Consider the following 13,018-nt stretch of genomic DNA (forward strand, 5'->3'; position numbering starts at 1 on the left):
CACAGGTCTCTCTCCTACCAGCAGTAACATGCTGCTTTGTATTCCTCTGCACAGCAGAAAAATACACAGCAGTATGTTTCCCTAGTAACACACACATAGCACACTGTTAACCCTTCGATAACCCCAGATGTTAACCCCTTCCTGTCCAGTGTCATTAGTACAGCATCAGTGCTTTTTATTAGCAATGATCATTGTATTAGTGTAATTGGGATGTCAGTGGCAGTTAGTTCCCCCTCAGTATCAGAATGCCCGCTGCAGTCTTGCTCTAAGTCGCTGATCACCACCATTACTAGTATAAAAAAAAACAAAAAAAACAAAAAAAACAAAAAAAAAAACAAAAAAAAAAAAAACAATCCAGTGTATATACCATTTGTAAAAATGTACGTCTTTCACATAAAACAATTTACATGTATTGGGATTTTTTGTTTAGCAAACACATGTAGCAGGATACATTTTGGCCTAAATTTAAGGAGAAATTTGATTTACATTTTTTTTACTGGATAGGTTTTATAGCAAAAAGTAAATACATGTTTTTTTTCCACAATTGTCGGTCTGTTTTGTTGGAGGACATAAATTTCATTTATGTACAGCGTTGTATGACCGCGCAATTATCAATTTTAAGTAACTGAATGCCATATCGCAAAAAATGGCCTGGTCAGGAAGGGGGGGAATCCTCTGGAGAGCAAGTGGTTAAAGTATCTGCAAAACATTTCTCTGAAAATAATAAACGTTACACTTACCTGCTCTTTGCAATGGTTTTGCACAGAGAGGGTATGAACCTTTTTTTCCTAGGGTCCCCTGCCTGCGATCTAGGCTATTTTCGCTTTTCCCACTGGCCCCTTAGCAAGCCGCCTGCTATAAGGGCACTTGTGCATGCACAATCCTGAGCCGGGCTGTGTGCATCCATAGATATACACAGCTTGGCTCAGCCCCGCCCCCTCTTCACAGGGTTTGACTGACAGCAGCAGGAGCCAATGGTTTTTGCTATTGCTAAATCTCATAGGAGAAGAAAGGGGAGAAAAGCTCCAGCAGACAGGCACAGAGCTGGATTGAGATCAGACTCAGGTAGGTGCTTAAGGAGGGGCTGGGGGAGGAGCAGCTTTTGAAAGGTTTTTTTTACCCTAAATACAAAGAATACATTAAAATTTAAAAAAAAACCCTTTGGCTTTTATAACCACTTTGAACTGATCCACTACTTAGCATATAAAATGTTGAATGACAGCCGGCCTCCTTACCAGGGCTTGTGATGATCTCCTGGTGTTCACTCCCAGGGTGGGAGTGGCTACAGGTTCCGGTATCATGGGAGACTCTGGTTCTGGCTCTGGTTCTTCGGCCTTAATTGCAGGCTCACAAGCTGCCTGATCGGCAGCAGGTGCTTCGGGCTCAGGAGCAACTGGTTCAGATGGCTGTTCTCTGCGCCGCCTTCTCTTATCAGAGGTGTCCACCACATGTGGGGCAGGTTCAACTTTCTTCTCCTCTTTTGACTACAATATTTAAAACATGAATTTAAAATGGAGTTTCATTATTTCCTCGCTGCAGGGTTTCTACTTTATTAGAAAAAAACTAAGTCTCTTTGAAAATACAGCAAGTCAAGGCATAAGCAATTACAGGAACATGTGCTCACACTTCTACACTTGGAAGACAGTTTGTGAATTCAAGGGCTATAAGTAAATGGCCTGAACATATACTAAAAAAGCTTTACCCCTGTAAGGTTTATTTTTCCCATTGGGCAGATTTCCCTTCAACTTCTATCCCATAGTCAAAACAGGAAGTGAGAAAATCCCTCAAAGAAAGAAATCCATAGTTGTCACTAGGGTCAACAGTACTGGCATCCCCTATGGAAAAAAATCTCCACTATTCCTGTTTTTATATTCACTTTCATTGCTAATCATAAACAGGACTAAAAGAGTGAATCTCCCAACAGATAGGCAATTAAAATTGAAATATCCTCCTGCGCTCAACTATGAAATTACCTAATACCGAATACATCCTGAGGTATAGGAAATAGGTGATAGAATCTCCCAACAGGTGTACAGACAGCAATAAATATATATATATATATATATATATATATATATATATATATATATATATATATATATATATATATATATATATATAAATTCTAACCCCTCTCTGTATTAAAAAAAAAAAAAATGTTTTGCCTTTAGTTATATAAAACCAATCATCAAAATGAAAATCCAGGGATATAGATGGCTGAAATACACAAATTGTGACTTATTTTGTGTTAAAGCCTTCCTCAGTCATACATGGTTCTAAGCATCCCTGTACATCCTTACATATGTCAATGGCTGCCACGCTGACCAATAGGGAAACTTAAGAGGTCCAGCTAAACTTTCACAGAAAAAGTTGATATTTACATATAATTTCAGAAACTTCTATCTCTGATTTCCACATCCAATTCTCACTGAAGGCAACCTCTTCATGCTACAAACTGATTATGTGCAGACTGTACAATAAAAGGAAGAACTCACCCTTCTAGTTCGAAAAGTGGGTCCAGACTCCTCCTCCTTCGTATCTTCCTCTTTAACTGCAACCTCCCCTTCAGCCTTTTAAATGACATAACATGGCAGAGTTAGAAAATGTATTATCCAAACACAGAAAAGACAGGATTGAAATGATGGCAACATAAAAGCCACACATTTAAAGCAAACCTGTCACTAGGTTAAAAAAAAAGGAGGAGTACAAAGAGTAGGCTTTGAGAGTTTGGCATTACCAGTATATTCCTTTAACTTATAGTCTAAGAAAGTTGCATTTCATCTGTAAAACGGACATCGTCATGACTAAAGGGCCCCCTTACACATTTTTTGTGCATTTGCATTGTGGGTCAAATAAAAATAAATGGACATGCACAACAATGTTTGAAGAGATCCTAAAGACAGACTTTAATAAGGCACATAAAGAAAACTGGTACTGAAAAAACAGGACATCATTACTGAGCTCTCCTCCTGAGAAATGCTAGTTGTATTTTTTTTTACTCACCTTTATCGAATGTCTTGTGGCTGCTCACATGATGAGCTGGGTCCTCTGCTGCTTTGGTCTTTTTCTGGCGGTCCTGGACAATCCAGCGAGCAGTCTTCTCGTGATTACATAAGTGGCACTTTTTGAATTAATACACTGACTGCATGACTCTGTGCTCAATGAGCGGGGCCATGGCATTACGCACTCACATTATTTCCCCAAGTCTTCCTGGGTTAAGCGGGACTAAGACATCTTGCAGTGAAGAAGTGGTACTGTGGGGGACAGCTCAGGATTTAAAAGGAGAGTATCGCAGCCAGAGCTGCAATACCATTTTTATATTTTTGCAAGCCAGTAGGAAAAAAACTGGCCTGGAGTTGGGCTTTAAAATACAATATGCAAAGATAATGTAAAGAAGATAGATTTTTTTTTTCTAATTAGTTTAATCTGGTAAGCCCTGTACAGATCTTTACTATGAATTGTGACTAGAGAAAAATGAAATGTTGCCATGGACCATAACTACAGTTGTTCCTTGTCCACCCAATTTAAACAAAAACTGTTTTTTTTACCTCAATGTCACCAATAGCTGAATCTTCAGCAGGGGCATCTGCCAGTTCATCGTTTTGGGGATTGGTGCCATCATCCAGCACATAACCTTGCAGTTCCAACTCTCTTCTTCGTGCCTTACGGTGCCTTGTCTCTGCTCCGATAGTTAGTGCTGGAGGGAGAGGTGGTGGCAAGTCTGCGGCAATGGGATTCCGCTTCTGTACTGGACAGTTCCGATTCCCTTTGTGGCACGCGCAATCCACCTTATAATTACTGCAAAGCAAGATGGACGAGTCATCAAGTGCTGTTTCAAATCAAGGTGCGAAAGTAACGCATTCTCCTACAAGATTATTTGAAAAGTAATTTTTTTACAATGCTGATCTGAAGACTGAAATACAGATCACAGACGCCTCTTAAAATACTGGAGAATGCACATTCACAGTTCAGACCAGGGTGGATAAAAATCAATGATTTAAAAAAAAAAAAAAAAAAAAATCTGATTTTTTTTTATTTAAATCTGATTTTTTTAAATAAAATGCTTTTTGAGGAAAATATATTACCATCCAAAGGTTATTCCATAATGAAATAAAGATTAGTTTTTTAATTATGTAGAATAAGGCTGTATATGTTTAATTTTTTTGGTAAATAAATTCCATGAATCCATTCACAATGTCATGCTCTTCCAGAGGTTTTTGTAAGATTATTGGGCAGTTTCTCTGCCTACAAGATATTATCACAGATGCACGGTTTACTTTTGCAGTTCTCAAAACTGAATTTGACTCAGCGGAGATCACATGCCTCTTCTTCACAGCAAAAATGTTATAACATGAACAGAGTTAAGAAAAAGACCTTCATCCTAACTTCTACAAACCTATGAATACAGAATCAACCCCTTCAGTGCTAAGTTTCAAGAAGTTCAGTGAATAGAATAGAAACAATATTTTTCTGATTGTTTGGAGTGGAATAGATCTGCACAAGAAGAAAGTGAAACTAAGTGTGAGGAGGAAGGGGCTGACAGTCTAAGTTTCTTAAAATATATAGATTTTGTTTAGCCAAATTAGTTAACAAACATGGATGTTTGTTTAAGCAAATCACATATGCTGGAATGTTATGGTTTCAGTTGAATAAATCTATTTAAATTATTATTAAGGTAATGATTATTTTTCTCCTTCCTAAGTACAACAGAAAAGTTGTCCAAATATGAATGATTAACCTATTAAACTGGGGATAAAAAAACTAATATGAAAAGTTGTTATTCTAAAAATCTTCATCTGCTTGCATATTAAAGTTATACCAGCAAGAATTAGTCTTTATGTAGAAAACTAGGATTTAAATCAAGCCTTACTGACTAGTGATTTAAATTAAATCCACCCTGCTTCAGACTGATACATGGAAAGCGTCATACGGACACATGATGGCTTTGGATAAATTTGTTGCCAAGTGGCTGCATCTCTTCAAATTTAAAACCTTACAGAGTCAATGACCTCAGTTAACAAGTCCGCTGCTACATGTACAACTCCAGGATTTTAGTGCAGGTTTCAGAGCCCAGGGCTGTTCACAGTAAAAGGTTCATCCTTAATCAGGTATTTTTAAAATAAACATAAAAGCATCAAAAAGCCAGCATGGTTTTGCTTACAGCAGCATATTCCCGAAGTGAAGGCCGCTAGTTTGCATCTTTGCTTTGTGTTACTTGCGGATTTTAATTAAGGATGAGCAACATCCTCCTACTCTGAACTAAAGGGAGGGGTACTTACCCCCATCTCTTCCATTACCCCTGCATGTGCTGATGAGGAAATACCCTGTTTTATCTGCCCATCAGAGACATTGTAGTTTATCTGCATGCATTAAGAAGTGGTTTTGCATAAAAGCTCCCCAGAACAGAGCTACAGCCAAATGCCTGAACACTGGCAAGGACGACACTTAGCTGCAAGCATGCAGAGACTGACTGATCATTATGCCAGCAGAACAGCAGGAGATCCAGTGCAATGCCAGCCTGGCTGATAGTAGGCATCCCAGCTCTTACTTTATGTCAGCTTTTGCCAGTGGCATTTGTGTTCGTCTGCAGCACTTTTATTTATCTAAAACTTCATGTTTACAGGCAGTGGACATGCTACAGGCATAGACTGGATATTAAAAGCTAACAATCTTTTGGACCATGTTATACCAGTATTTTGCACCCGTGTCAGAACTTGTATTTCTGAATATAAAACACGCATCTAGCTCTGCTACTGAAAGCTTGTACATCAGTCAGGGGGAGGTCTACAGGAGCATGACACTGCACCTATGATTCACCGATCATAGGTGCAATACTTGAACCCACTGAGAAAAAAAAAAATAAAATAAAATAAAAAAATACCAAATATTGCTGCAGGGAGAAAATGTACATTTATTGATCTGGAAAATGTTGTGGTCTAGAATCTATGTTTATATCGTCGGAATACATGACTATGTACCCCTTTTATATTACAAAGCTGTAAATTGTTGATACTAACGCCACACTATGTTGGATATTGCGGTTGTATGAATATATGTATACATGGATCCAAACTTCAATAAAGATCTGATTTAAAAATAAAATGTACATTTATTATTTCATTTAAATCAACTTCGTCTTAGTAAAATGAACCCAATATTTTTAAATAAAGCATATCTAAACCCAAGAAAAACACCATTTCAGCTTACCAGCCAACAGATGTGGTTGCTGCACTCATTCTCTTTTCAGGCATTTCTTCTTTATTTTCAACTGCCGATTGTGTCAGTAACACTCCCTGTCACAGCATGACAACATTCAATCATTGCACTGTATCTAGGGGGAGCAGCATGACCAAACTTTGCTGCTTTCTGGATTTGGACTATATACACTTCTTTTCTCTCAATAACTTAGGAGAAAGTATTCTGTAGTTTAGCGTATAGAACTCGGGAGATTTCAGTTCGGTGCGCAGGAAGTTACAAGGACACAATATTTCTGGCAGAATCAATATTTTCTGAGTATTTTCTGTACTTTCATTAAAGAAAATTAATGCAGCCACATCTTAGCCTGCACTTATACGTGTACCGTGCATTCACAAAACATGTAAACAAAAAAAAAAAAAAAAACATGTCATGCTTGTAATGCCATTTATCATTTACCCCAAAATGGGCAGGCAAAATGTGCATATTTGTGTACAAAAAAAAAAAAAAAAAAGCAGCAAAATGCACAATTGACAAGCATGAAAAGCTCAAAAATATACTTCCACTTCTTTGCTATGCTTGTTGCGTGTATGGCAGCTCAATGAAATAAATTGGATGCCCTATACACTAAGCATGACAATGCACAAAAACTGTGCAAATGCACAATGTGCCTCAGTAGTGTGAATGGAGACTGGTAAGCAGGGGGGGGGGGGGGGGGGGGGAACACATTCTTGGGTTTAGCTAAAGCTCTAGACATCTTGAACTTGCTCAGTTAAGTTACAGAATTACAAGATAAGCTGTGACAGAAACCCTAATTTTCTAGATCTGAGATTTTTAGAGCCGAGGCTCCTTTCAATGCAGTCAAATGCAATCAAAAATCAGACTTGCAGAGAAGGGAACATTTCTGTTTCAGCAAGGACGCGTGTTCAAGACACCTGTGGTAGCCATTTTTAAACAAGCAGAGCTATCTGCTCTGAGCTTTCCAAATTCTTCACCTGAACCTGTCCGCCCATTCTTACTGGAATAATAGGTTACAAACAAACAAAAAAGAAAACATTTAAGATGAAAAATGGACACTCACCAGTTACTGTAATCATAGTCAAAAGCAATGGTGACCTCCGTGTCTTTTGCAATAGCAGCAATAGAATAAATGCACAGATGAACAATCCCATCTGCGATCACGTGACGGACCTAAATAAAGCAGTCATAGGTTAGATGTTGTAAGCTACTACCAGGTTTCGAAAGCTAAAACTACCATATCTGAGAATAAAAAAAATGCCACTATTAAATTAAATACAAAAAAAATCCATTCTCTTGTTACTTAGGCCTGCAATTGAAAATTTGTGTCTCATACTATTTAATGCCTGGTTGTCAGGGCTTCGGTACTTTTCAGTCACTATGAAAAAGCATGCAATGACATCAGGTCTCTTGGTCTGTATGCTTGTCCTGGACAGCGACTAAGGTTACTGAAGCCAATGGATCAGCATGACGACGGGGAAACTAGCATTATCAATAGCAGTCAGCCCATTTCTTTCCCAACAGGTTTTGTATAAAGCTGTCAACGGTGGAATTTTAAACAGAGGAGTCATTCCCACCCAGGGTTCTAGGAGCTCCTCTAAAAGATAGCTAGGGGTTCCTAGAGCTGGGGCTATTTGACCTTCAGATTTGATGGCACCTACTTAATTGCAAGACCAACGCAACTTGGCAAAGCCATCAGCTAGACACCAGTAGTCTTTTATAGCCATCTGTAGATGTAGCATTCTGACTGCCCACTGTTAGGATAGCACCTACTGATCACCAACATAGCAAGCTTACTCCATTCAATCCAGATGAATTTGCTTTAATAAGGGGTCTCAGAGAGCCAAATACTGTACAAGCACACTGGGGTAATAAGGCTGAGAAAGGCTCAATTAGGCTAAATTTGACCCCAATGCGGACTTTTATACCTCCGTTGTTCTCAAAACCTACTGACCTGACATGTCAAAACCTTAATGAATACACATTGGCATGGTCAGATTTAGAAATGATCCCCAATTAGTAGTACCAAGTATAGGTCATCATTTATAGCTACTACACAGGTTTTATCAGGTATATGACTTTAAATCACATCATTCTCATGATATAGGCCACCAAAATGGCAACCAATGAGTAGTTTCAGTATCTACAAACTAACCAATTTACCATTCTCCTAAAATAAGGCGGCTTCCATACAGAAATTATTACATATAAATGATTCCCAAGGAAGCTACTAGATTTGTATGAGTCAAAGTAACTGCACCCTTTCTCAGATTACAGTACAAAGCTGGCCACACACTGAAGTTCTCCGGTTCCTGATGGCAACCTCCAACCCTACATCCTTTGATTGAAAAATCAAAGGCGCTTGGTGGAAAAATGTCAGCCAAACAGTGGCCGCATCCGATCAAATGCAGTTGCTGCTCAGGTATTCTGAGAGCCCATTGCACTAGCTGTCAGAATACAATAGAGGACTGCAAATTTATTCATCTGTGTTGTATAATGTGGATGGAGAATTTTTTTTGTTTGGTTCGGCAGTCCCAAAAAAAAAAAAAAAAAATCCATCAGTGTATGGACAGCTTGAAACACAGTATAAGCATTTTGACCAGGAGAATAACATGTACCAAGAATGAGATAATCAGTAAAGAAAGGCAGCTGTTATGACCCTAATAAGAGCCTCCAAATGTCATTGGCCAAATAGGCTGCCCTCATAGCCATAAACATTCAGAAATGATAAAACAAGAAGACTACAAAAAAACAAAAAACATTAAGTGCATCTGATCACATATGTACATATAAATACAATACATTAGAGCTTGCCTTGGAATTTACCAAGCTGGTTGCAAAGCCTACACTACTCACAGAAAACATACAAGCAATTTGATCCTGCCTACCTCAGCATTGGGTGTACAGGACCGTCTAATAAACCTGGCATCATTCCCAAACGTACGAGCATCCACGCACATTTCCAAGCCATTGAATTTGGAGTAGAACAGAACAAAGGGGTATGGTCTAGAGAAACACAAACATACACCTTGGAATTAAAGGGAGCATGTGCTGAGAAAAATAGAGACTGCAATTGCTCATCTCCTGCAACTTTTTCAGAAAGACGTGAGCAATGGCAGTCAACATAGGTCGGTCAGTACAGATCTGCGTTAAAAAAATTGAAATGTTACAGAGTCCAAAGTGCTGTGTGTAGTCTGAACCACGGCACTAACATTTTGGCTGTGTGCTCTGGTACAAATTATAATCAGGTAAGTTTAATATTTTTACTGAATATTTCACCCAAGGACAATTGCAAGATATTAAAGCCACTAATTGCTCACAAAGATCTCTCATTTCGAGACACAAAAACTAGAAAATAGGACGTACTATTTAGACACATAATTATTTATTCAGAACTGTCAAGATTGGGAATATGACAGCGGTCAGAAAGTGACAGCCAGCAGGGTTTGTAGGACAGGAGTACAGAGAGTATGATGGCTGGTATAGTGTTCAGAAGAGGAGTATGAAAGGTATGGTGGCACGCTGCAGAAGAGAGGTGAGGAAGGCAATGTGTGAAGGAGAGGAGTATGAAAGGTATGGTGGCATGCTGCAGAAGAGAGGTGAGGAAGGCAATGTGTGAAGGAGAGGAGTATGAAAGGTATGGTGGCATGCTGCAGAAGAGAGGTGAGGAAGGCAATGTGTTCAGAAGAGGAGTATGAAAGGTATGGTGGCATGCTGCAGAAGAGAGGTGAGGAAGGCAATGTGTGAAGGAGAGGAGTATGAAAGGTATGGTGGCATGCTGCTGAAGAGAGGTGAGGAAGGCAATGTGTGAAGGAGAGGAGTACGAAAGGTATGGTGGCATGCTGCAGAAGAGAGGTGAGGAAGGCAATGAGTGAAGGAGAGGAGTATGAAAAATATGGTGGCATGCTGCAGAAGAGAGGTGAGGAAGGCAATGCGTAAAGGAGAGGAGTATGAAAGGTATGGTGGCATGCAGCAGCAGAAAGGTGAGGAAGGCAATGTGTGAAGGAGAGGAGTATGAAAGGTATGGTGGCATGCTGCAGAAGAGAGGTGAGGAAGGCAATGTGTTCAGAAGAGGAGTATGAAAGGTATGGTGGCATGCTGCAGAAGAGAGGTGAGGAAGGCAATGAGTGAAGGAGAGGAGTATGAAAAATATGGTGGCATGCTGCAGAAGAGAGGTGAGGAAGGCAATGTGTGAAGGAGAGGAGTTTGGAAGCTACAACAGGGAAACTAACATTTGGAAAAGTCCAGGGAAGCTGTGACCTAGTCTACTCGGCTGGAATACCCTTTGCAGCACAGACCAGTAGAGGTGCAGACAGGATAGAGGCTGTAGAGGCTCAACAGGCAGCAGAGGGGAAGCTAGCCTAGATGTAGCTTTGATCAATTTCTTCAGGCTTCCACTACAACTAATGCTCATCATACACTAACTATACAGTGAACCTTAGATCCACCAAACCTATGTAATATGAGAATCTATTTAAACTATCCAATTTGTATTCAATTCAGGCAGGCCTTTGCACTACATGCTTGTTAGCAGATTAATAGGTTGTGTAATCAAAAAGTAATGTGTGTTACGTTTTAGATTTGTGGAGCCGAGAGATACATAGTAGGGAAGTGTTAGAAGGAAAGGTGCAGGAGACAGGAGTGGTTGGCTCATCTGATCTTTTGGCAGCTGCTCAGTTCAACCAGCTCATTCTCAGCCTACAGTCAATAAGATATGTAGATGCTGCAGAATAGCTATTTGGAGTCCGAGAAGAAGCAGGGCCTGGAGTCCCCGAGGTATATGCAATTCAACTTACTAATAACCACTTAAACCTGAAATATTTTTGGGTATACATGGACATTAAAGCTGAATTCCAGGAAACCTAAAATAATAAAAAAAAAAATGCACTGTAAAGGTTAACTATTCGCTAATTATTTTCATGAACATGGGGACTTTGAAAAAGTACTTTAACTTGCTTGTTAGGATTCATTCACTTGTGCGACTTCAAAATTGTGCTATTTTCATTGCAACTTTACATGACTAACAAGACTTTGACCAAGGATGACAGTTTGTGCTGTACAAAGTCGCAGACAAGTCGCATGTATAACATTCAGGTGCGACTTTTGTGTGACTTTCAAGAGTTTACATTGAAGTCTATTGTCCTCAAGTCGTATGAAAGTCTGAACAAAGTAGTGCAGGAACTACTTTCACGCTATTGCAATTTGAAGTCGCACCGATATGAATGGTACTCATTGGGAAACATGGGGTGTGACTTGTCAGGCGACTTTGGACCCCCAAAGTTGCATGACAAGATGCAAAAGTGTCAATGGGCTCTTACTTCCCACCTGCAAGCTCCTTGAAGCTGCTAGACTGCTCATCGCAGCCTAATCTCCTCCATGCTCTAGCAGTCTATGGTTCTCTGAACTCATCAATATCAATGCAGGGGTCCCAGCCCTGCACTTGAGGGGAGACAATCAGAACAGTTCATTGCCAGAGCTCGGGAGAGTGCTGTCTGTCAGGGGAGTGGAGGATCAGGCAAGTATTTTCCTTAAATAAGCAGTTAACCCATGCAGTTGCAGGAGTTGCCCCCTCCACAAGGTAGTATTTTAAGCTTTCCTAGAGTTGGGCTGCATCACACTCAATTGGATGCAGCTTACAAATAGGTAAACAAAAAAAGAAAAAAAAACAAATCTTAGCGCAGAGGGAAACTAACTTTTTGAAAAAGTGCCCATTGACTTCAAACTGTTGCCGTAACATGACTTTGCCTCGGTATTCAATGACCAGAGCATTCGCCGGCAAGTCTCTTGCAGCTCGCAGAATCTTGCGATGCTTTTGAACACGTGCCACTCTGCCCAGCTGGAACTGTAACAAGACAAGCTCTGTTAGAGAAGGCCAAACACTTTATCTGGTATCTACATCTAACTGAATAATCCTCTATAGCCATGAAAAAAAAAAAATTGAAACATACGTTAAAATTTTAGAAAGTTGCAGCATTATACCTGCATCTGAGAGCCCAAAACAGTGTTGTTGCAGGACAGTTCAGTCTTCTTTACGGTTTCAAGCAGTGCCGCTTTGCCCGCCAGCTCTTTACTGGAACGAATATGCCTCTCCAGTAATTGTTGCATATCAGCACTATACTGGTTAGTAAAAGCTTCCTCATACTGGTCAGTCCAAAGCCTGATCCGGTTCTCCCAGCCTTCAGTCGTGTTCTCGTCCAAGGTGTGAGCATCAGATGGAGAGTTCTGTAGAACACAAGGAAAAATAGTTATAAGATCAACAGAGAGCTGGACAAATCCCAAAAGCCAGGGCAAGCCAAACAGGCACCTGACTTCGTTCAATACTGACTTCAGTGAAATCATGTGTCTGGTAAACCTAGCTTGAATTCTTGCAGATTTATGTAACAGGTACCAGTAAATGAGCTCCAGATGCCTCTCAAGCTACTGGCTGGGAACCAGAGATTGAAAGAAGTTACTTGGGTTTAATTTTTTTTTTTTTTTTTTCGTTTTTACAGATTTTTAACAAATGTAAAATTTTTGCAGTACTTTTTTTTTCATGAACTTTTAAAGTGATGGGGGGGGGAATGAAACAAGTGCCCGTAGCTTATTTTCTGGGGGCACTTTGTCTTCAGGAAGCACCCTGACTCCTTAATTCATCTGTTAATTCAATGTTAATTCATCTTGAAATGCTAACTGTTGCAGTAACGTTCCCTATTGAAGAGACTGGTCAACCTGAACAGCCATCTGTGCTCTTTGTGATCACACTTCTGGGGTGCAGTCTGGATTTGTGAGGGGTGACGCAGTACATGTATAAGTGCTGAGGCTTGGC

The 13,018-nt window shown here is 39.8% G+C and overlaps 1 protein-coding gene across 1 annotated transcript in view; it reads right to left on the bottom strand.

Annotated features, from left to right (window-relative positions):
• Window positions 1–13,018, bottom strand: part of SETD5 (SET domain containing 5) — a 91,367-nt gene that overhangs the window by 31,058 nt on the left and 47,291 nt on the right. Inside the window, exons 8-14 of the mRNA XM_089654345.1 lie at window positions 12,193–12,435; window positions 11,907–12,055; window positions 9,102–9,219; window positions 7,277–7,386; window positions 3,549–3,798; window positions 2,496–2,570; window positions 1,236–1,484 (exon numbers count right to left, since the gene is read on the bottom strand). Of these exons, the coding sequence (XP_089510471.1) occupies window positions 1,236–1,484; window positions 2,496–2,570; window positions 3,549–3,798; window positions 7,277–7,386; window positions 9,102–9,219; window positions 11,907–12,055; window positions 12,193–12,435 (1,194 nt within the window). The remainder of the gene's footprint in view (window positions 1–1,235; window positions 1,485–2,495; window positions 2,571–3,548; window positions 3,799–7,276; window positions 7,387–9,101; window positions 9,220–11,906; window positions 12,056–12,192; window positions 12,436–13,018) is intronic.

Source organism: Staurois parvus, unplaced genomic scaffold (assembly GCF_062004578.1).
Source record: "Staurois parvus isolate SC_StPar_1 unplaced genomic scaffold, SC_StPar_1.0 ptg000757l, whole genome shotgun sequence".
In the NCBI taxonomy this organism is placed as follows: domain Eukaryota; kingdom Metazoa; phylum Chordata; class Amphibia; order Anura; family Ranidae; genus Staurois; species Staurois parvus.